This window comes from Hylobates moloch, unplaced genomic scaffold (assembly GCF_009828535.3).
Source record: "Hylobates moloch isolate HMO894 unplaced genomic scaffold, HMol_V3 SCAFFOLD_14, whole genome shotgun sequence".
NCBI lineage: Eukaryota > Metazoa > Chordata > Mammalia > Primates > Hylobatidae > Hylobates > Hylobates moloch.
The window spans coordinates 50660038-50681726 of NW_026652289.1; the positions used below are offsets into that span (position 1 = coordinate 50660038).

Genomic DNA, 21689 nt, shown 5'->3' on the forward strand with positions numbered 1-21689 from the left:
CAGGGACAGTTGCTTCAGTCTCAATCCTTAAACCCCCAAGGAGGGAGGGACTCTTACAGGCCTATATTTCAGGAAAAGCTGCATAGCCAAGTGGTCACTAAGGGTAGATTTCCCACAAATGCGACCTGAGCCAGCTCTGCCCAGGGTGAGGGCAGGGAGGAGGGGCACCTATGGTGTTCTCTCTGGAGATGATCAGTCCTGTTTTCTGCATTCCAGGCCTGGGGGTAGTTGGGAGCGGGGCAGCAAGCCAGTTGTCCACCCTTATAGAGAAGGGGACATGTGGATAGGAAAGGAAGTGACACACAAAACAGGAAGTTTCCTGAGGGACAGAGCTCCAGGAAGAGCCAGCCTGACCTGAGGGCACAGCTGGAGTGAACAGGCCTGAAGCAGAGGATGTGGCTTCTGGCCCTCCCCTCCTTTTCACTGATGGGGCCACAAGGAGGGGAACTGGTTTTGTTCTCAGTAGCAATTGCATGATGTCACTTGGCCAGTTAGAAAGGTGTCTGTCCTAGCACACAGCCTGCCACACATTCGGTAAGTGCTCAGTAGTGGAAGGCAGGTTCAGTCAGTCTGCCTGGGCCTCAGCATGCTCATCTGGGAAATGGGGGTGGTTACCCCTACCTTTGGCCAGTCTCATTCCTCTCCAGCCTTGATTCCCTCCTGTGCATGGATGGGAGGCACAAGGAAAGCAGGACATAGCCAGGAGCTGCAGGCACCTGCAAGGTCCTCTTCCACCTGCTCTCAGGCAGGCACCTCGGCTGTCTCAGAGCCTAGTTCTGTAGCAGGCTGGATGAGTCTCAAGATCCAAAGGGTGCCTTCAAGTGAGCTGAGGCCTTTGCGATAACCCCTGGCATGGCCTGGGTACCAGGAAACCCACTGGTAGGCTGCCGGATGCCAGGCCCTCAGAATTTGTGCTTCCTGTACATGAAGAAAAGCCTCCGAAGCTTGTCAGGCTGCAAGGAAGGAGGAGATACTGGGGCCTGGGGTGGCTGGACAGGGAGGGAAAGACCCAGGCTCCGAGGACCCCTCATGGACCTTGGGTTGGGGGCCCAAGCCCAGGACATGAGGCCAGGTTGGAATTCTGATGGTTGATTCCACAAGCCTCTCCCAGTGCCGGAAATCCCACCTTTAGCTCCCCAATTTCAGATGCAGGGTTCACCCTCTTCTGGCTAAGGAGAGAAGGGGAAGGAGGAGGGTAGAAAGAGTGGTGGGCCTCACCTTACCTCCCCCCCCGGAGTGCCCTGGTCTCCCCTGACCTGCAGCTGGGGGCCTCAGGATGCACTGGTGTCCGAGGTAGGGTGGGGTGAGGCTGTACCCAGGCCCACAGAGATAAGAGAGGGCATGGGGCAGCCATGGGGAAAGAGCAGACATGGGATGTGGCTTCTGAGGGTCTCCACTGCCGGGTCTGTGGTCCCTGGAGAGTCAAAGACTGCTATCCATGGGGTGTGTGGGCACAGCCCTGCCCTGAGGGAGGAGCCGTCAGCACTTCCCGGGAAGATCTTTCCACCAGGAGCCCGGGCAGGAAGATCCGCGTGTGTCTGACTGAGATCAGAGGACTTGCCCATGGGAAGGGACTCCCAGGTTTTATTGTCTCTGGGTATAGGCAGAGTGTAGTTGGGACCGAGGGCTCCAGAGAGTTCATCTGCCTCCCTGAGAACCCTGGACCAGCCCCACTCCTGGCCACCGCTCTCCACACTCCTGGTCCCCTCTCCTCCTTACTTATCAGACCCCTGCAGAAGCTGAGAGGGAGGGGAAAGGACCCCTGGTCTGCTGCAGAGAAAGCCCTTAGAAGGTCCTGGAAGCCCCCAGCTTACACCCAAATCTAGCAGCTGCCTCTCCCACCAACACCACCACCACCACTACCACCACCACCACCACCCCAGAGATCCTCAGAATAATAGTTCTGTTCATCAAGAGCCCTCTCTGGGCTGTGTCCTGAGCAGGAGAGGATATCTAGCATTATCCTCTGGGCACCTACCCCTGGAGACAAGCAGAGGATCAGCCCATTTTACAGATGAGGAAATGGAGGTCCTGGGTGGGTTTGCTAAACAAGAATATAGATGCCCAGTTAAATTTAAATTTCGGATAAACAAAGGAATAATTGTGGTATTTAAGACATACTTTAAAATGGTTTTTTGGTTTTGTTTGGTTTTTTGTTTGTTTTTTTAAACAGGGTCTCACTTTGTCTCCCAGCCTGGAGTGCAGTGGTGCAATCTTGACTCATTGCAACTTTAACCTCCCAGGTTCAAGCGATCCTCCTGCTTCTGCCCCCCAAGTAGCTGAGACTACAGGCCACCACGCCTGGCAATTTTTTGTATTTTTTCATAGAGATGGGATTTTGCCATGTTGCCCAGGCTGGTCTCAAACTCCCAAGCTCAAGTAATCCACCTGCCTGAGCCTCCCAAAGGGCTAGGATTACAGACATGAGCCACCATGCCCAGCGTCAAAAATATTTGTTGTTTATCTGTAATTCAGATTTAACTGGTTGTCCTGGAATTTGTCTTGCCCAAAGCTACAAGACAAGGGAGTAGGAGGAAAGGGGCCATTCTCCTGCTCCCAGAGGCACTAAGACCCCTGCAGAGGCTGAGAGGGAGGGGACAGGAACCCTGATCTGCTGTAGAGAATGCCCTTAGAAGGGCCTGGAAGCCCCCGTATTACACCCAAATCTAGCAGCTGCCTCTCCCACCACCACTACCACCACCACTTCCAGGCAGATGTTAGGGCTGGAAAATTCTGTGTATTTCCAGGCAGTGGCGGTGACCTGACCTGCCTATGCCTGGGGGCTACAGGTTGTCTCCTACCACCAGGTGCCTTCTAAGGGCCGGGAGCCGCCCCACCCCATCATGGAGCTCACCTTGTGTGTCCATCCAGTCTCCTTGCTCTTGGTTGCTGGGATCTGCTCATAGGTGTTCCCAGGCTCTGAGAGCCCTGGGGTCCCTGAGATCCTCTTGTAGCCATGGTCCATGGGCCCATGGACCCATGGGCTATATGTGGGACTGGCCCCAGGATGTGGGGCCCTGGCTGGGCCACTCCAGCAAGCTGGGATCTGCTCATAGGTACTGCCTTCTTGGTCTGGTGTGTCCCTGGCCTCTTGCAGGAGGCCTTCTGTCCCGATGAACTCATAGATATCTGCAGAGCTGTCCTGGGAGCAGGGCTGAGCCTCTTGGCTCAGCTTTGGAAACTCCTGCCTCCAGGTAGCCCCCAGGGATCCCATGGCATCAGAACACCCCCAGGAAGTGGGAGACTCTGTGGGACCCTGGTCTGGGCTCACCCCAGAGAGGGCAGGCACCAGGCCATCAGGCCTATTCTGTTCTCCATCTGAGAGTCTCCTTTGGGCCTGCCTGCCTGGGGAGTAGGCCTGGCTGCCAGCTGGAACTGGCCCAGGCCTGCCGGACCCCTCTGTGCCCAAGCCTAGCTGTGCCTGGTTCATCTTCCTCAGGTCTGCATAGATGATGTCATTGGGGCCTCCAAAAGACTCTTCCAGGAGGGAGGAACTCCTCTCAGGGAGTGGGGACACTCTGATGGAAGCCTGGAGACACAGGGACAGAGAAACTCTTAAGGGGCAGCCCATCACTAAGATGCCCTCCAGTAAAAACTCTCTCAGATAAGCCGAGGCCCCCTGTCTTGGCTATAGTCTTCCTGCCTGTACATGCAAGGGTTGGATACATGACACTCAGGGTCCCTTCCAGCGCTCATGCTCTAGGACTTGTTCTTTTTGTTTGTTTGTTTTTTGAGATGGCGTCTTGCTCTGTCACCCAGGCTATAGTGCAGTGGCACAATCTCAGCTCATTGCAACCTCAGCCTCCCGGGTTCAAGCTCTTCTCTTGCCTCAGCCTCCCGAGTAGCTGGTATTACAGGCTACCACCATCATGCCCAGGTAATTTTTGTATTTTTGCAGAGACAGGTTTTCCCCAAGTTGTCCAGTCTTGTCTCAAACTCCTGACCTCAGGTGATCCACCCGTCTCGGCCTTCCAAAGTGCTGGGATTACAGGTGTGAGCCACCACACCCGGCCTAGGACTCGTACTTTACTTTGGCATTCAAGGCCTTGGGTCACCAGCACTACCTCCCACCCAACTTTCCCCTCCCCTGCTCCTCCCACTTTCATTGTGGTCCACTGGTCCCTCAGTGGCCCCAAACCCACTCACTGCTGCATTTCCCTTCGGAATGGCCCATTTCCAAGTCCATCACTCATTTGACAAATATTTGCCAACTATGTGCCAGACAGTGTCCTAGGTGCAAAGGACTCTGGTGAGCAAGACTAACTCTTGGGAGTTTATATTCTAATCTGGGAGATGGGCAGCATACTGCTGCACTGTGTAGCACAATATGGTTTGATGTGCTATATGATGGGCGAATATATCACAAGACAATGGAGTGTGGGGGCATGATCAGTGCTACAAAGAACGAAGCAGGGTCATGGGATAGGGAGAATGGCAGGTGGGGAAGGCAACATTTTCTGTCATGTAGGTGGGCCTTTCTGAGGAGGTGATATTTAAGAAGAGAATGGAATGCAGTTAGAGTGTAAGCCATGCAGATATCTTGTAGGAAGAGCATTGCAGGCAGATGGTAGAGCCAGTACAGAGGCCCTGAGGTGGGAGCAAGGTTGGCATGTTCAAGGATGATCTAGAAGGCCAAAGAAGGCAGAGAAAAGGCCTCACTGAAGCCTGCAGTGAAGAAACAGAGGGTAGCAGGGCATCTGGTGAGGCTCTTGTGGGCCCCGGTGAAGTGTTTAGGTTTTATTCTAAATATAAGAAGAAGCCATTGGCATGCTGCGATCTGATATAAAGAAAAATCTTTCGGCCAGGCGCGGTGGCTCACGCTTGTAATCCTAGCACTTTGGGAGGCTGAGGCAGGCGGATCACCTGAAGTCAAGAGTTCGAGACCAGCCTGGCCAACATGGCGAAAACCCGTCTCTACTAAAAATACAAAAAAACAAAACAAAACAAAAAAAACATTAGCCAGGCATGGTGGCGTGCACCTGTAAGTAATCCCAGCTACTCAGGAGGCTGAGGCAGGGGTAATCACTTGGATCTAGGATACAGAGATTGCAGTGAGCCGAGATGGTGCCACTGCCCTCTAGTCTGGGTAACAGAGCGAGACTCTGTCTCAAAAATAAAAATAAAAATGGCTGGGCACAGTGGCTCATGCCTGTAATCCCAGCACTTTAGCCAAGGCAGGCGGATCACTTGAGGTCAAGAGTTCAAGACCAGCCTGGCCAATATGTTGAAACCCTGTTGCTACTAAAAATACAAAAATTAGCCGGGTGTGGTGGCAGGTGCCTGTAATCCCAGCTCCTCAGGAGGCTGAGGCAGGAGAATCACTTGAACCCATGAGAGGGCGGAGATTGCAGTGAGCCGAGATTGCACCATTGCACTCCAACCTGGGCATCGCAGCAAGACTCTGTCTCAAAAAAAAAAAGAAAAAAGAAAAAAAAATCTTTCTGAGTCCATGGGGTGCTGCTACGGAGAATAAAATATTGACTCACAGGTTGGCCGGGCGCGGTGGCTCACGCTTGTAATCCCAGGCGGATCACGAGGTCAGAGTCGAGACCACGGTGAAACCCTCACCAAAATACAAGCCGGGCATGGTGGCGGGCGCCTGTAGTCCCAGCTACTCGGAGAGGCTGAGGCAGGAGAATGGCGTGAACCCAGGAGGTGGAGCTTGCAGTGAGCCGAGATTGCGCCACTGCACTCCAGCCTGGGCAACAGAGAGAGACTCTGTCTCAAAAAAAAAAAAAAAAAAAATTGACTCACAGGCACCCCATGCTACAGCTTACTAAGGGATGTTCAGGCATTTTATGTCCATTTTCTCATTCAAGCTTCACAAGAACCTCAGGCATGGTAAACTGAGGCTCAGAGAAATTATGTGACTCGCCTAAAGCCACATCGCTAGAAAATGGCCAAGTCGGCCGGGCGCGGTGGCTCACGCTTGTAATCCCAGCACTTTGGGAGGCCGAGGTGGGCGGATCATGAGGTCAGGAGATCGAGACCACGGTGAAACCCCGTCTCTACTAAAAATACAAAAAATTAGCCGGGCGTGGTGGCGGGCGCCTGTAGTCCCAGCTACTCGGAGAGGCTGAGGCAGGAGAATGGCGTGAACTCCGGGAGGCAGAGCTTGCAGTGAGCCGAGATTGCGCCACTGCACTCCAGCCTGGGCGACAGAGCGAGACTCTGGCCAAGCCAAGGCTTGAACCAAATCTAACTGGCCAGCGGCAGGCCATGGCACGGGTGAACCCTGGGTGATTCCAAGCTGGGTCTGCACCTCTGGGCCTGGCTTACCCTCCACAGCCGGAGGGAGTGGCTGGCCTGGCCTCAGGATCTGACTGGCAGCACGGCACCCACAGCCCTGGTCTGGCAACCCTGACTCTAGGTGGCCCATAATGCTCCTCACCTCCATGCTTTCCTCCTGGGAGAGGTTCCAGGGACTCACATCCAGGCTCTTCTGTGCATGGAGGAAGGAGACCTGGGGCTTTGGAGAAGAGCAGGGGCTGGCGGCCTTGTCTGGGACCACTGGTGGGGATGCCGTGGCAGGTGGGTTTTCTGGGTCCATGATGGGCTGGTGGAGGCCCCGGGTGATGGCATCATACAGATCATTGTCCTCTGGCTGGGGGTATGGGGATACAGCAGGCGTGTGGTCACACATGCCCAGCCAGTCTCCAGCTGCCTGCCTGAAACTGCTGGTAAGAGACTGCAACATTCCCACCAGGTCCCTGACCTCAGGTAAGACATCGCCACAGTCTCCCTTTTTCCAATAGGGATCATGACCCCACACCGAGTGCCCCTGGATGATAGTAAATAGGGAGGGCTTGAAAAGGAGTATGCCTGAGTGATGGATACCCCAGGCCTGGGCTCCCTGCCCTGCCACCCTCACCCTGGGGAAGTGGGGCGCCTACCCGGGGGCAGGCAGCAGTCAGCGTCTCTTCGAAGGGCTCAAGCTGTGCCTCCTGGTAATGGCGCACAAGCTCAGCCAGGGTGCTGTGGCTCTGGGTGTCCCCTGAGATGATGTAACGCCGGTTTCGAAGCTGGTTGATGACAAAATGTCGGCAGCGATCGCTGCCCCTGCAACACAAGTGCTTGTGGTCTGGGGCTGCTGGTCACAGGCAGCCCAGCCTTGGCCCAGGGTCTGAACTCTGTGCCTGGGTGCAGGAGAGGGGTCCCAGCTCTTGATCCAGAACAGACCTGCCTGACCTGGGGCCATTGTACCCCACTTGGAGCCATGGTGTGTTCGTCAGGAAGCTACCGAGAGGTTTTCAAACCATGGAGCCCTGGGATCCTGGGAAGTACCTAAGCCTGCTCTGGTGGAGTCAGGGAGGGCACAGCTGCAACTGGAGTGAGGCAAGTGAGGCACTCATCTTGGGTGCGAAATTTAAAGGGGCACCAAAAAACTCAATCAAGAAAACTAATAATGCAGTATTTTAGAAAATCAAAATATATGAAAAAAATCCACAATGAACAAAACACCAAAGTTTTAAATAAAGACAGGATCCAACCCTGCACCTGTACAACTCAACCTCACCCTACTCCCCACCCTGCTGCAATGATGGAGCTCCAGCTCCCACTCCCTCTTCAGCCTGTAAAGTCCCACCCTAAAATCCCACCCTCTTCATCTTCCTTTTTCCTAGAAGAATAACTTCTACACAATGATGTGCATACATCATAAATGTGCAGCCTGATGAATTTCCACATAGGAACCCTCCCACATAACTGCCACTCAGATCAAGATATAAAACCTTTCCAGCCCCCAGAAGACCTACTTGCGCTCCCGTCCAGTCAATGCCCCCCAAAGGTAGCCACCATTCTGATGCCTATCAGCATAGATTAGTCTTGCCCATTAGAGAACTTCTATAATACTTCTCGTTTGTGTCTAGCACATTTCACTCAACATTATATCTTGGAGATTGATTCATGTCCAAGTAGAATTAGTTTCTTTTTTTTTTTTCTCATTTATATGTAGTATTCTAGTTAATGAAAAATCCACCATGTACCTATTCTGATGATAGACATTTAGGTTGTTTCCAGATTTGGGCTGTTATAAATAAAGCTGCTTTAAGTATTCTTGTACATATCTTTCGGTGAATATGTACTCATTTCTGATGAGAATATACCAAGGAGTAGAGTTGATGGGTCAAGGGTACACCTGTGTTTGGCTTTAGTAAATCATGCCAAATTGCTTTCTAAAATTATTGCAATGGGCCGGGCACGGTGGCTCAAGCCTGTAATCCCAGCACTTTGAGAGGCCGAGGCAGGCAAATCACTTGAGGTCAGGAGTTCAAGACCAGCTTGATCAATATGGTGAAACCCTATCTCTACTAAAAATTAAAAAAAAAAAATAGCCGGTGTCATGGTGGTTGCCTGTAATCCCAGCTACTCGGGAGGCTGAGGTAGGAGAATTGCTTGAACCCTGGAGGTGGAGGTTGCGGTGGGCCGAAATAGTGCCATTGCACTCCAGCTGGACGACAAGAGTGAAAATCCATCTCAAAAATAAATTAAAATAAAAGTATTGCAATGTATGAGAGCTCCAGTTGTTCCACATATTCTCTTTCCATTATAGCCATCCATTGTGGCTTTAATTTGTGTTTCCCTGATAGCTAATGATGCTGAACATGTTTTCATATGCTTACAGGCCTTCTGGGTTTTTCTTTTTGGTAAAGTGCCTGCCAGTTCTTTTGCTTTTATTTATTGAATTATCTGTTTTTGTCTTATTTATTTGTAGGAGTTCTTTATATATTCTGGATTTGAGTCCTTTGTTAGATATTTGTATTCTAATAGATAACTTCTTCAAGACTGCACCCTGACCTTTTTCTGCTCTTAATAATATCTTTTTATAAGAATTATAAAAATTCTTAATTTTGGCTAGGTGCAGTGGCTCACGCCTGTAATCCCAGCACTTTGGGAGGCTGAGGCAGGTGGGTCACCCAAGGTCAGGAGATCGAGACCTGCCTGACCAATATGGTGAAACCCCGTCTCTACTAAAAACACAAAAATTAGCTGGGTGTGGTGGTGTGTGCCTGTAGTCCCAGCTAGTCGGGAGGCTGAGACAGGAGAATTGCTTGAACCCAGGAGGCAAAGGTGGCAGTGAGCAGAGATCGCGCCGCTGCGCTCCGGCCAGGGCGAGAGAGCGAGACTCTGTCTCAAATAAATAAATAAATAAATTTTTAAAAATTTTTAATTTTAAGGAAATCAAATTCATCACTCTTTTAAGATTAGTGCTTTTTGTGTCCTGTTTAAAAAATCTTGGCCTTTCATTTTCAAAGGCATTTTCATTTACCTATGACAATGTTTTCCTGTTTTCTTCTAGAAATGGTATTGTTTTGCTTTTCTTTCTTGGATCTACGATCCATCTAGAATTAATTAATTTTCATGTATGGTATGAGGTAGCAGTAATTGTTTTCCATTTAGATATCCAATTGCTCCTGCACCAATTATTGAACAAACAAGCCTTTCCCCATGGAATTGCAGTGATGCCTCTGCTGTAAATCTGGTAACATTTGGGACTGTTCTGGGACTCTCTTCTGTTCATTTTTCTATTTGTAAACCTTTGAGCGGTCCCACTTTGGTCTCTTTTATAAGTTAGTATTCTCCCTAAGATCTCATTTGGGAAGAAACAAAACAAAAGAAGATAAAAAACCCCCAAAGCTCAAAAGACATTTGAAAACTACTGAGTTAGTATATTTCAAAATGCCTAGCACAGTGTCTGGCACATAGAATAAAAATATTTTAACAATGATTAACATTTATTAAAAGTCCTTACTACATTGTATGCATTGTGCTAAACAGTTTTAAACTGTATCAACTGATTGCATACTTTCATCAAGCCTATGAAGCAGGTACTATCATATTCCCATTTTACAGATGAGGAAACGGGGGAACAGAGAAGCAAAGTAACTTGCTCAAGGTAAGGGTTTGAACTGGGGCAGTCTGAATATATGACAATTTTGAATCAGAATCTGAAGCTTTTTAAGTTTACTCTGGAGTCTTGGCCTCCCTCCCTACTGAGGGAAGCCTTCTTACCTCCTCTGAATTCCCTGTCCTGATGGACCTACTCTTGGGACAAGATCTGACATCACCATCTCTGCCTTTGTCCTCACTACCTTGTCTCCTCTCTATCCCCACTGGCCTACCCTAGCCCAGACCTCATTATCTCACATCCAGGCAATTGCAGGAGTCCCCAATGCCCCCACACCTCCAGCTCTGACTTCCAATCCTCTCTCCATAGGCTGCCTAAAGGACCTATGCAAATATATTGAACCAGATCATCCTTCATGGTCTACAGACTTAGCCAGGCATCCAAGGCCATTCTAAACTTTTTCCACCCTCCCTTCCAGGCATTCCTCCAAAGGAACCAAGTGTTCTGCTGCACCCAGCAACCTGCAGCTTCCCCAGCACCTTTGTCTTTCATGCCTCTGTATTTTTGCACATGGCGTTCCATCTACCAGAGATGCCCTCCTAAACCCCAACCACACCCTCCTTTCTGCCTAGCAACTTGTATTCTTCCTTCTATCCTAGGCTCAAAGTTCGCCTCTGTGAAGCCTCCCCTGAACCCCACTCACCTCCTTTGAAGGCCATGGCTTCATCCCTAGCATAAGGCCAGTGCTGCTCAGGAAGTGTCTGCTGAGCATGTGATGGATGAACGAGGGAGTCAGGAGTCAGGACCCAGGGAAATCTAGGCAATTTGGGCCAGTGGGACCTCTGCACTAATCTGCAAGGCTAGGTTATGTTAGGATGAGCTTGCTTGCCCAGAGGGCTTCCCCTCTTACCTGTAGGACAAGATGTAGCCAGTGGCTCGGTCACTGAGGCGGATGAGGAAGGAACCAAGAGCTTTGTCCCTGAGTAGCTGCTCCGTCTGCCTGGGCAGAGGACATACCATTAGCTGGGGTCTGTGCCCTAATGGCAGCAGGTGCAGCCTGACTTAGGCCTGTCTTGGAATCCCTGCTGGCCATGCCTTTGGGTTCCAGACCTCCAACCCTTTATAGAGGAGCCACTCAGACCTGTGGATGTGTCTGTGGCCTGTCAGGGCTCAGCATGTGGTCTATCTGGGCCCAAATGATTAAGTTCAAGACTGTCTGGGACTGGGTCAGGGTCTGAAGCCATATGCACCCCCCAACTCCCCACTGCAGCCTCACTAGCAGGCACGTTGGTTGCTGACCCTGGCCACCCACTCTCCACCTGGATGGTTGTGTAGCAAGAATAAATCCACACAGCTGGAGATGTTGAGGTTTAGTGGGGAGTCCCTCCCTCAGAACCACTGTGTACAGTGCTGCAGGATGTGCACTACACACGAGCTTCTGCAGGGAGAAGATGCTGCTGTGTCTGAAGCAGCTAAAAGGAACTCATTCCTCTTCCTGTCCCCTTCAATCCCCAGCAGGTACGGAGATTTTCCACATGGTGCCAAATATTTCGGAGGCATGGTGAAAAGTTCCAGCCGTCTTGTGGTTTGGCAGTACACAGACCAGATACGTATTCCCGCACTCAGTTACTCACCAAATACTGAGTGCCTGCTCTATGCAGCTAAATCATTTGCAGGGCCAGGTGCTAAATGAAAACATGGAGCCCCTGATTCAAAATGATTTAGAATTTCCAGACAGTGACAGCAGAGCATTAAACCAAATGTGGAGCCCTTTTGACCCTGTGCTGTTGTACGAGTCAGTGCCCATAAAGCTGGCCCTGGCTCTGTGCAGGTGCTGTGCCAGGACCCAAGGACTGGCTGGATTTGTCATTCCTTCATCAGGTGTTTTGGCTGCTTGGAGACCCAGTCCAAATAGAAAGCCAAACCTGTATCTTGTCCTTTACACCTAGGGTAACCGTGCATCCAGGTTTGCCTGGGATGGCCCCATTTACGACGGTTCTCCTAGCTTAGTTACTAATAGTGTTCCGGTTTGGACGATAAAAGATATGATCCCGTAGTTACTCATCAAGTCAGGGCCTGGCCCTCTTTCTGTCCTCTGGCAGCCTTGCAGCCCCAGCCATCCTCAACTTGTACTAAAGTAGAGGCCATTGCCCTCCCCGACTCTGCCTACAGAAGCCACCACCAGAGGACGTGGCGCTCCTCAGTCTGTTCCCCTGCCCCCCGCCTCCAAAGGCCCCTGCCTAGCCCAGGGAAAGGACGGGGACCAGTCTGATCCAGAGTTCCCAGACGATTTTCTCAGCCCCAAGGGGCTGTGGGCTATGAGGGACCTGTGGGCAGAAGCAGCCTTACTTGCGGGTGATGAATCCATGAAACCAGGGAGGCAGAGCACCATTCTGCAGAATGAAGGGGGCCTGTGTCTCCATGAACCACTTCAGGGCAAGCTCCTGGAGCTCAGCCAGGGCCTGGCTGTCCCCTGCCCCCTCAGGATCCCTCCCCAGGCTGAGCTGCTTTAGGCTGTCCTCCATGTTGGCAAGCACCGGAGTGGAAGCAGAGAGCAGCCAGTGCACATGCCTCTATATCTGCGTGTGCTCTGGCTCATTTGCCTGAGCCCATGCCCTACCCAAGGGCCCACAGCACACAGCAGCCCTATTGTCACCTCTGGGCTGGTGGCTGGTTCTCTCCTCTGATGCTTTGGGGTGGGGCACCTTGGCTGGCTGCAGACATGGGGGAACAATCACCGTAGCAGCCTGAGAGGGGTAGGGAAGGCCCTCCGTGGCTTCCTGGCCAGCAGATAAGCTACCTCACTGGTTTTGGCCCCGTTCTCCACAACCTCCGGTCTTTGTCACAACTAAAGACCAGACCCTGGCAAAAGTCCACAGCACTGCCCCTGGGAGCAAAGCAGTGGATTTAAATTCTAGGTATCCTGCCTTCGTGGAGGCTATTTTTATTTTGATGGAGAAGTTCTGTGCTAACTAAGTCTTCCTTCCACTCAAGATTTATTGAGTCCCTACTGTGTGCCATGTAAATCTGGGCCCTGGGAATAAAGCAGTGAATAAAACAGCACTTTGCCCTCATGGAACATACATTCTAGAGGGAGACAAACAAATATATATGTAGAATATAGAGTCAAATGGAATAAGCACTCCAAGACAAAGGCAGAAGAACAAGACAGCACATGGGCTGCATTATGCAGAAACAGAGTCAGGGGTCGAGGTCAGCCTTGTCCAGGAGGTGACACTGGAACAGTGAAGGAGGAAGCCAAGCAGGCACCTGGGGGAGTGGACTCTTGTCAGCAGGGGGAAAGCACGTGCAAAGACGAAGATGTGGGACTTTGTTGCAGATTTTGAAGAACAACCAGAAGCTCATGTTGTTTTAACAGAGAGGGGACTTTGGAATAGATGGGTCCCCTGGAAAGGCAGGGATAGGCCTCTGGTAGGAAGCTTTGGAGCAGTTAGGGCAATGGGACCATTTGTTCACACAAACATCCCTGAGTATCTAATGTGTTTCTGAGTTTCCCAGCAGAAATCCAGGCTGGGTGGATGGTGAGGCAGCAGATGGTGCAGTCAGCCTCAAGGATCTTGGTGAGACTTCCACTTCCACCACACACTGACGTGAGAACACCCTGGGCAAGTAGCTGAGACTGACATGGGGTCTCAAGAAACTTACTAAATTGTTGCAGAGAACTCAATTTCCTCATCTGTAAAATGGGCATGAGGCAAAGCTATTTTCTAGATTCTAGGGTTGTTATGAGGACTAAGTGAGGGGGCATAATGGTTGATAATGAAGGGGCATTTATATAAGTTCAAAAATAGGATGCAGGTACTGTTACAATATGACTGAAGTGATTTGTTGTCATTTCCCCTGCTTAAAGCACTTGATATATAACTATCTCTGTCTAACTCATTCCACAGTAAGACAGAGATGCTTGGTTTCATTTTTCCTTGAGGCCAGACCTGTAATCCCAGCACTTTGGGAGGGCAAGGTGGGAGGATCACTTGAGGCCAGGAGTTCATGGCCAGCCTGGGCAACATAGTGAGACCCTGTATCTAAAAAGAAAAAGGCAGAACTAATCAATGGCGATAGAAGTTAAGATAGTGGTTACCTTGGGGACTGGGTGGTGAGCGAAAACAGCTGGTGCTGACAGTGTTCTATTTCTTGATCTGGTTGGTGGGTTGAGTGAGTGTGGATTGAGTGCCTTGAGTGAGAGTGCTCACTGTATGAAGATTCACTGGCTCTGCACTCATGGTTTATGCATTTTTCTATGTCTATGTTCTACTTCAATAAAAAAGTTTAAAAAAATGAGAGTGTTACAGCCAGATTTCCTTGGTTCAAATTCCAGCATACTAGCTATATGACCTTAACCAAATGATCTAACTTGTCCTGCTGTTAGGAAGGTTAGATGAGTTAAATCCTTAGAAAAGCGTGTGGAATAACACAGCAACTAGGATTAGCTATTAATTTGATGATGATGATGATGATGATGATGATGATGGTGGTGGTGGTGATGCAAGATTCTGAAATACAGAAGGTCCGCTCCTGTTGATAATTATAATTATTATTATTACAACATCATCATGGGTTATCTGAAATCAAGATAAAAATGCCTGTGAGGGTGTGTGTGAGGCTTATAATTTAGAGAACACGCAAGGGCATGAGGCAAACCTGTGACCTCAATCTGGGCAGCTCTTTGTCATCTCTTTTATTTATTTATTTATTTATTTAGAGACAGAGTCTCGCCCTGTCACCCAGGCTGGAATGCAGTGGCACGATCTCTGTTCACTGCAACCTCTGCCTCCAGGGTCCAAGCGATTTTCCTGCCTCAGCCTCCTGAGTAGCTGGGACTACAGGCACCCGCCACCACGCCCAGCTAATTTTTTGTATTTTTAGTAGAGACGGGGTTTCACTGTGTTAGCCAGGATGGTCTCGATCTCCTGAGCTCTTTCTCATCTCTCAGCCACATTTTCCACATCTGTGAAAAGGGTAACCATACTTAGCTCACCTGGGGATGGGATGAAATACTACAGATAGTGCTTTTCTCACAAGGACAAGCACATAGGCACATAGTAAGTGTTCTTGGAGGGTCTACTACTGGGAACATCAGTTTTATAAACCATTAATTCCCAGCCTTGACACTGGAGGAGTCAACTCTTGCCAGGGGACATCCTAAGGAACCATCGTTCGCGTACTTGCTAATTGGTCTTCCCTGTCAGAAACATAAGCCAGGGATATAATGGCATCAGAACGGAAATCCCAGGCCTGGGCTGACAAAAACTGGAACTCTTTAAAATGGGAAAGGGGGCTGGGCACGATGGCTCACATCTATAATCCCAGCACTTTGGGACGCCAAGGCAGGAGGATTGCTTGACCTCAGGAGTTCAAGACTACCCTGGGCAACATAGCAAGGCCCCATCTCTACTAAAAAAAATAGAAATAAAAATAAATTAGCCAGGTGTGGTGGTGTACACGTGTGGTTCTAGCTACTTAGGAAGCTGGGGTGGGAGGATTGCTTGAGTCCAGGAGGTTGAGGCTGCAGTGAGCAATGAGTGCACCACCGCACTCCAGCCTGGGCAACAGAGCAAGACTATGGCAAAAAAAAAAAAAAAATTGGGAAAGACGGGGAGGAGGAAGATTACATCTTGATTTTCCCTATCTTTCATTGAATTCAGCATTTCCTTCCATGGTGAATGATGCTGGGAACAAACCTCATTAGGGTTAGCAGCACCTGTTACTTTGTTACCAACAGAAATAACAGATATTTTCATATTACACTACAGCTGTTGCAGACTCTTGAGATATCATTTTTGCTCATCATTACCTCAAAATTACAGTAATTAGACCCAACTCTGGATCTTGTTATTTAATGTGCCAATACAACATATCATGTAATATCACAAATATTTTTATAAACCCTATTTCAATATAATTTATTTCCATTGCTCTCTGTATTTTATTTTGTGCACTTAAAAAAATCTATTCTGAGAAGTCCATAGGCTTCATCACATACAAAGAGGTCCATGGCAGAAAAAGGCTAAGGATGCTGGGGTCTAACCCAGAGTCAGTTTGCTGCCAAAAGTGAGGTCCTATAAGTATTCAAATACAAAGAAATGCATTTCTATAATTTTCCATGATGCACTCTCTCTCCACCTTCCTTTCAGGCTGGATACTTTTATGGGCAGAACCTGGTCATTTTCCTAAGAAGACAAAGGCTTTATGTACAAAAGGAGGCAGAGCCCAGGATGGCTATGGGCCAGAGGTCAGATTCCAAAGTCAGGCAAATAAGGTGGGTCTCCATACTCAGTGGAAATGTGGGGCTGGGGAGGGGCGAGGCCCAGGTGAGCTCCATGATGAAGGGTTGGGGTAGGAAAAGGTTGTCCTTGACGGTGCTCTTTGTGTCATTGTTCATTTCAATACATGTGGTCACCTACTGGGTGCTGAGGCCTGGACATAGAAAGAACACTGCAGTAGTCCTGCTCTCCTTCTCCACCTGGGGCCCAGAGATACAGGGAGAGGGAGTAGAAGGCTTCAGGCTCTGGAGTCAGACTTATTGGCTTAAAATCCCAGCTCCCTTACTTGTTGGCTCTGACTTCACTGTGTCTGTTTCTTCATCTATAAAAATAGAAGGGAGAAAAAGTACCTACCTGGTAGGTTTTGGGAATTCTCAGAGCTAATCTATGCAGTGAAGTGGCCTGGAGGCTCAGTGCACATGCAATAGATATCAGTAGCCATCATGATTCACCCACAGCTGCAAGTCATCCCCAGGACTGGGAAGTCCCCAGAATTCGAAGTCCCTGTCCCTAGCAAAACTTCCCTGTCCTAATTTCTCTCTCAAAAGGCTGCTTTTCCTATAGCGCAAATAGATGGTAATGGATTATCCCACAAATGACTACTGAAGGTGTTCAGCTTGGCTTCCCCTTGCAGGAAGCAGGTTGAGGTTTCTCCAGAAAGCTGCTCAGAGGTAGTGTCTCCCCAGCCGTTTCGATGAAGGCCCACTGAATGTGCCCTAACCAAGCACTGACCCTCTCACTTCTCTTTCTGAGCCTGTGCAGAAGCCATGTTCATTGCCAAGTGCTGCCGGCAGAGCCTGGTGATCGAACACCAAAGTGGACTTTTCTGTAAATGCTTGTCATGTGCCTGTGTTAGTCTATGCACATTACATTTTCATAGCTCTAAGTTGTTTCATTGATAGGCCTGAATTAGTTCTATAATATTGGGGAGTGAAGAATGGATGATCCTATTTCTTTTTTCTCAATTTGTCTACCTCATTTTCCACTGTATTCCTTACCTAGAATAGTGCTTGGCACAAGTAGATGCTCAGTAGGCTTATTTTATGTTATTATTTTATTTTATTTTATTTTTGAGACATAGTCTCACTCTGTTGCCTAGGATGGAGTATAGTGGACACGATCATGACTCAATGCAACCTCCAGCTCCCAGGTGAAGGCGATTTTCTTGCCTCAGCCACCCAAGTAGGTGGGACTACAGGCATGCACCACCACACCTGGCTAATTTTTGTATTTTTAATAGAGATGGGGTTTTGTCACATTGGCCAGGCTGGCCTCAAACTCCTGACCCCAAGTGGTCCACCTGCTTTGGCCTCCCAAAGTGCTGGGATTACAGGCATGAACCACCATACCTGGCCTTCAGTAAATATATTTTAATTCATTATTCAAATAGACGATAAATCAACATAATTTTTAAAAAGACAAATATAAAAAGATATCAGTAAAAATATTTTTCCTCCAGGCATTTAACCCCATCCACCCAGCTACTAACCGCATTTCATTCCCATAGATAACCACTGTTAGTTGTTCCTTGAATGTCCTTCCTGGGTTTCTTTATGTACATACAAATAAGTATGTATATTTTTTCTTTTCTTTTCTTTTTCTCTTCTCTTCTTTTCTTTTCTTTTTTGAGACAGAGCCTTGCTCTGTTGGCCAGGCTGGAGTGCAGTGGTGCCACCACAGCTCACTGCACCCTCAACCTCCTGGGCTCAAGCAATCCTCCCACACCTCAGCCTCTTGAGTAGCTGGGACTCAAGGTGTTGGGATTATAGGCGTGAGCTACTGCGCCCAGCCAAGTATGTACATTATTTTCCTCACCTTCTTACATAAAAGGTAGAGTACTATACAGCGTTCTGCACCTTGCCTTGTAAAAAAAATTCAGCAGTGTATCTTGGTGCTCCTTCCACAAGACCAAAGAGAGGGGTGCCATTCTTGTTTTCACAGCTGCATATTATTCCATTGTATGAATACATCACAATTTTTGTAACCAGTCCTCTATTGATGGTCATTTGAGTTGTTTCCAATTTTTTTTAATTCCTGAAAATACAGCAATGGATAACCTTATATGGATTTGATTAAGTATAAGAATAAATACATCCATGAAACACATTCTCAAAAGTGGAATCGCTGAATCAAAGGGTATTTGCAGTTGTCATTTTAACAGATGATGCCAAATTGCTTTCGTTAAGGGTTGTATTGATTTATGGCTCAGTAAATATTGAATAAATGAATGAATAATATTTTCAAGTTCAGTCATTTTGAGGCCCACAGCATGCAAGAAAAACCAGGGGAGAGGGCTATGGCTGGTCCAGAGACGTCACAAATGTTATTGTGACCCTTTTGGCCCCTCAAGGCCACTGAGTGACTTCGTCTTGCCATCTTTCCAACATGGCTGCTGGTTGGGGAGGGCAGTGTCTAGAGAGGTCCCCCTCAGCCCTTCTCCCACCAAACACAGGCAGTTCTATTTTATCCATAGGACAATGGCCAGGTACTGGGCTGGGAACTTTCCAAGGGCCTATAAAAAGATCTGAGACCTGGAAGAAACAAACAAACAAACAACCAGTATTGGCTCCAAAATTCAAAAGGAGAAAAATGCAAAATCACAATGAATAAATGTATAAGTAAATGTCTATACTATGTAATATTGCATCAGCTTCATTTCGTATTCATAGAAGTTTCATCACATCTGAAAATGGTTTGGAGGCCAGATTATTTTGCTCACAAAAATCCTCAAGTGTGCAAGAAGACTGCCAAGAAATCATTACCAATTGTAAATGAAATGAATTCCTCAAGGCCAAATCATCTCAAAATCAAAATCATAAGAATAATCCTTTCCAAAAAGCTTAAAGCAAAAGACATATATATTTTTATTGTAAAATATGGCCATGCCATTTAAAATTACATATATTTGATAGTAGTGAGACTGAGACTCCAAAGGTGAGAGTGCCCTGGACCTACCACGGTCTCAAAAACATTGCCAACCTCATCTGTGCCATAAAGCACCCATCTAGGGTGCTCTGGGCCTGTAGTCTCTGCTCCTGACAGCGCAGAGCGGAAAACCACCCCTCAGATCAGAGAGGCTCCCTTGTCAGTGTACCTCTCAGTTTCAGCAGCAAGGACAAGACACAAGTTAATTTCGTTATAGATAATCCGGACTCACTAGTGAGTATTTCTGAGTCCCATGTAAAAATGAAATTCTTCAGAGTTGCTTGCTGTTTGCTCATGACAGCTGGAGAAGGGACGAGCTTTTGGGATCAGTTTAGGGACCATAGGGAAGACAAGGGGCCAAGGACCATAATTTTGAGAACCCTCTTTCTACAGCCTTTTGGAGGCCAGATGGCCACTGTGGGGCCCAGCTGCAGAGACCTGGTACACCTAGAAACTTGGGCAGCTGGGGCCCCTGGGCTTGCCCCTCAATTTAGTCCTATCCCTGTCTCCCTTCCCCTCACTTTACAGCTGGGAACACGGAGGTCCTCCATAGATTCCTAATGATTTTGAGCCCTTACCAGGTGCCAAGTACTTCACATACACACATACATGATTTCCTTTCATCTTTATAGCAGGTATACAAGGTAGTATTACTGTCCTCATTTTTTCCCATTACAAAGACAGTGACACTGAAACTCAAGAATGGAAATGGCCTGTCCAAGACAAGGAGTAAGTCCATGGCAGGGCCAAGACGAGAACCTCGTACCCCATCCTCCTCCCCCAGATTTGCTGCATCCTCCTCCCATGCCATTGCTCCAGCCATTTTCCCTGCTACCCAAATTCTTTAAATACTTTAAAAATGCATTAATTCAAAATTAATAGTCAATGTGTTCAAACTTCCAAATAAGAAACACATTTAAAAACATTCCTCCCACTCCAGTATCTACTTCTTCTGGGTCTTTTCTGTGCCTGTCTTCACGTATCCTGACTGCCTTCTTCCTGCTTCCCTCTTCATTGCTTTGCTCACATAAGTACGCTGTAAACTCCTTTCGTAGACCCCTTCGCCCAACCAGAAGAATGCCTGAACTTCCACCATCAGAACAGCATCTCTTTAAGCTTTCAGTTAAAATGCCCCACCTCCCAGACTTGGCCTCAAAGTGGGTTTCAGTCCCTGTTGCTTGTGTGGGAAGGGTGGAAGTGTCCGAGATCAGATTTGGCTGAGTGATGGGGGCACTGGGAAGGGGACAGCATGAGGGCCTCTAGGAAGCAGAAAGGTGAAGGCAGAGGGGACTACGCTGTGCTGGGCCGGGTGCCAGGCCCTGGGAACAGGGCGGTAACAGGAAGGACACAGGGCCTCTGCAGTTGCAGCCATTGCCTCCTCAGGGTCCAGTGCTCCCCTGTTCCTGGGGCAGTGTGACTCTCCCTAACTCCCATGCTAGACTTGACTGCCTGGCACCAAGCCCCTGCCAACCCTCTACCCTCTATCAGCTCCCAGAGACACCCAGGCGTCTATCTGTCCGAACCTCAGTCCCCTGGCCCCAGGGCTGGGAGATTGGCCAGCACCTCAGATTTGTTCCTTCTCAGAAAAAGAGCCAGGAGGTATGCAAATTTGCCTGCCAATTTGGTAGGGAAATGAGGCCTACTGGAAGCCAGAGTCCACAGTCCAAGACGGTCTGAGAGCCCTGGGCTCCCTTGCTGGGGCTGTTCTCTGTGAGGCTCTCCCACCTGACAAAACTGAGAGCTTCTCGCAGTGGGGCCAGGCCTAGTCTTGTGGTGAGTTCTCAGCACCACCCATCACCAGCCAGAGGCAAAGAGCAGGAGCCAGGGATGTTTGTTAAATCAATTAGTTACCAAACTGAGACTTGTTGTACGTCAGCGACTGTGTCGAGTGTTTTGCATTTACTGGCTCATTTAAGCCCCTAGCAGCTCTAAGGGGTAAATGTTATTATGCCCCATTGTACAGATGAGGAATCTGAGGCACAGAGAGGCTGGGAGATTGGCCCAAGCTCCCACAGTTCCTTATTTATTTATTTAGAGACAGGGTCTCACTTTGTCACCCAGGCTGGAGTGCAGTGGCGCAATCTCAGCTCGCTGCAGCCTTGACTTCCTGGGCTCAAGCAATCCTCCTGCCTCAGACCCCCAAGTAGCTGGGACTATAGGCATGCACCACGATGCCCAGCTAATTTTTTGTAGAGATGCGGTTTTGCCATGTTGCCCAGGCTGGTCTCAAACTCCTGAGCTCAAGTGATCCACTTGCCTCAGCCTTCCAAAGTGCTAGGATTACAGGTGTAAGCCATCAGGCCCAGCCCCCTTCTTTATTTTGAAACCACTCCCCCACCACCCTACCCCTGCCCCAGTCCCCCCATCAACCTCCCACCAGGGCAGTAGGCTTGGCGCAGGGTGCCCCCTTTCAGAGCTTTGCAGACATACCTGGAAAGCCCTCTCTCTGGTCTGGGGTCTCCCTGTGGCAGCTGTGTGCTCTGGTCAAAGCATCCTCTGCTCTGAGGATGGCCTTGCTCTTCTCTGCCCTGCCCCTAGCCCTCCAACGCTCAGCCCATTCACAGCTCCAGTCCCCCAACCTTCTTCACCCACCCCATCCCCTCCTCATCAGGCCAACTTCCTTCACAAGGCCC

At 49.0% G+C, this 21689-nt stretch overlaps 1 protein-coding gene across 1 annotated transcript; it reads right to left on the reverse strand.

The window, feature by feature from the left end:
* Positions 1 to 48: 48 nt before the first annotated feature.
* On the reverse strand, positions 49 to 12396 carry SH2D7 (SH2 domain containing 7). The gene is made up of 6 exons (XM_032176221.2): positions 12197 to 12396; positions 10758 to 10847; positions 6894 to 7059; positions 6392 to 6604; positions 2855 to 3529; positions 49 to 953 (listed from the first exon to the last, which is right to left on the reverse strand). The coding sequence occupies exons 1-6, from the start codon at positions 12370 to 12372 to the stop codon at positions 903 to 905; spliced, it is 1371 nt and encodes a 456-aa protein (XP_032032112.1). The 5' UTR covers positions 12373 to 12396; the 3' UTR covers positions 49 to 902.
* Between the last annotated feature and the right edge of the window lie 9293 nt (positions 12397 to 21689).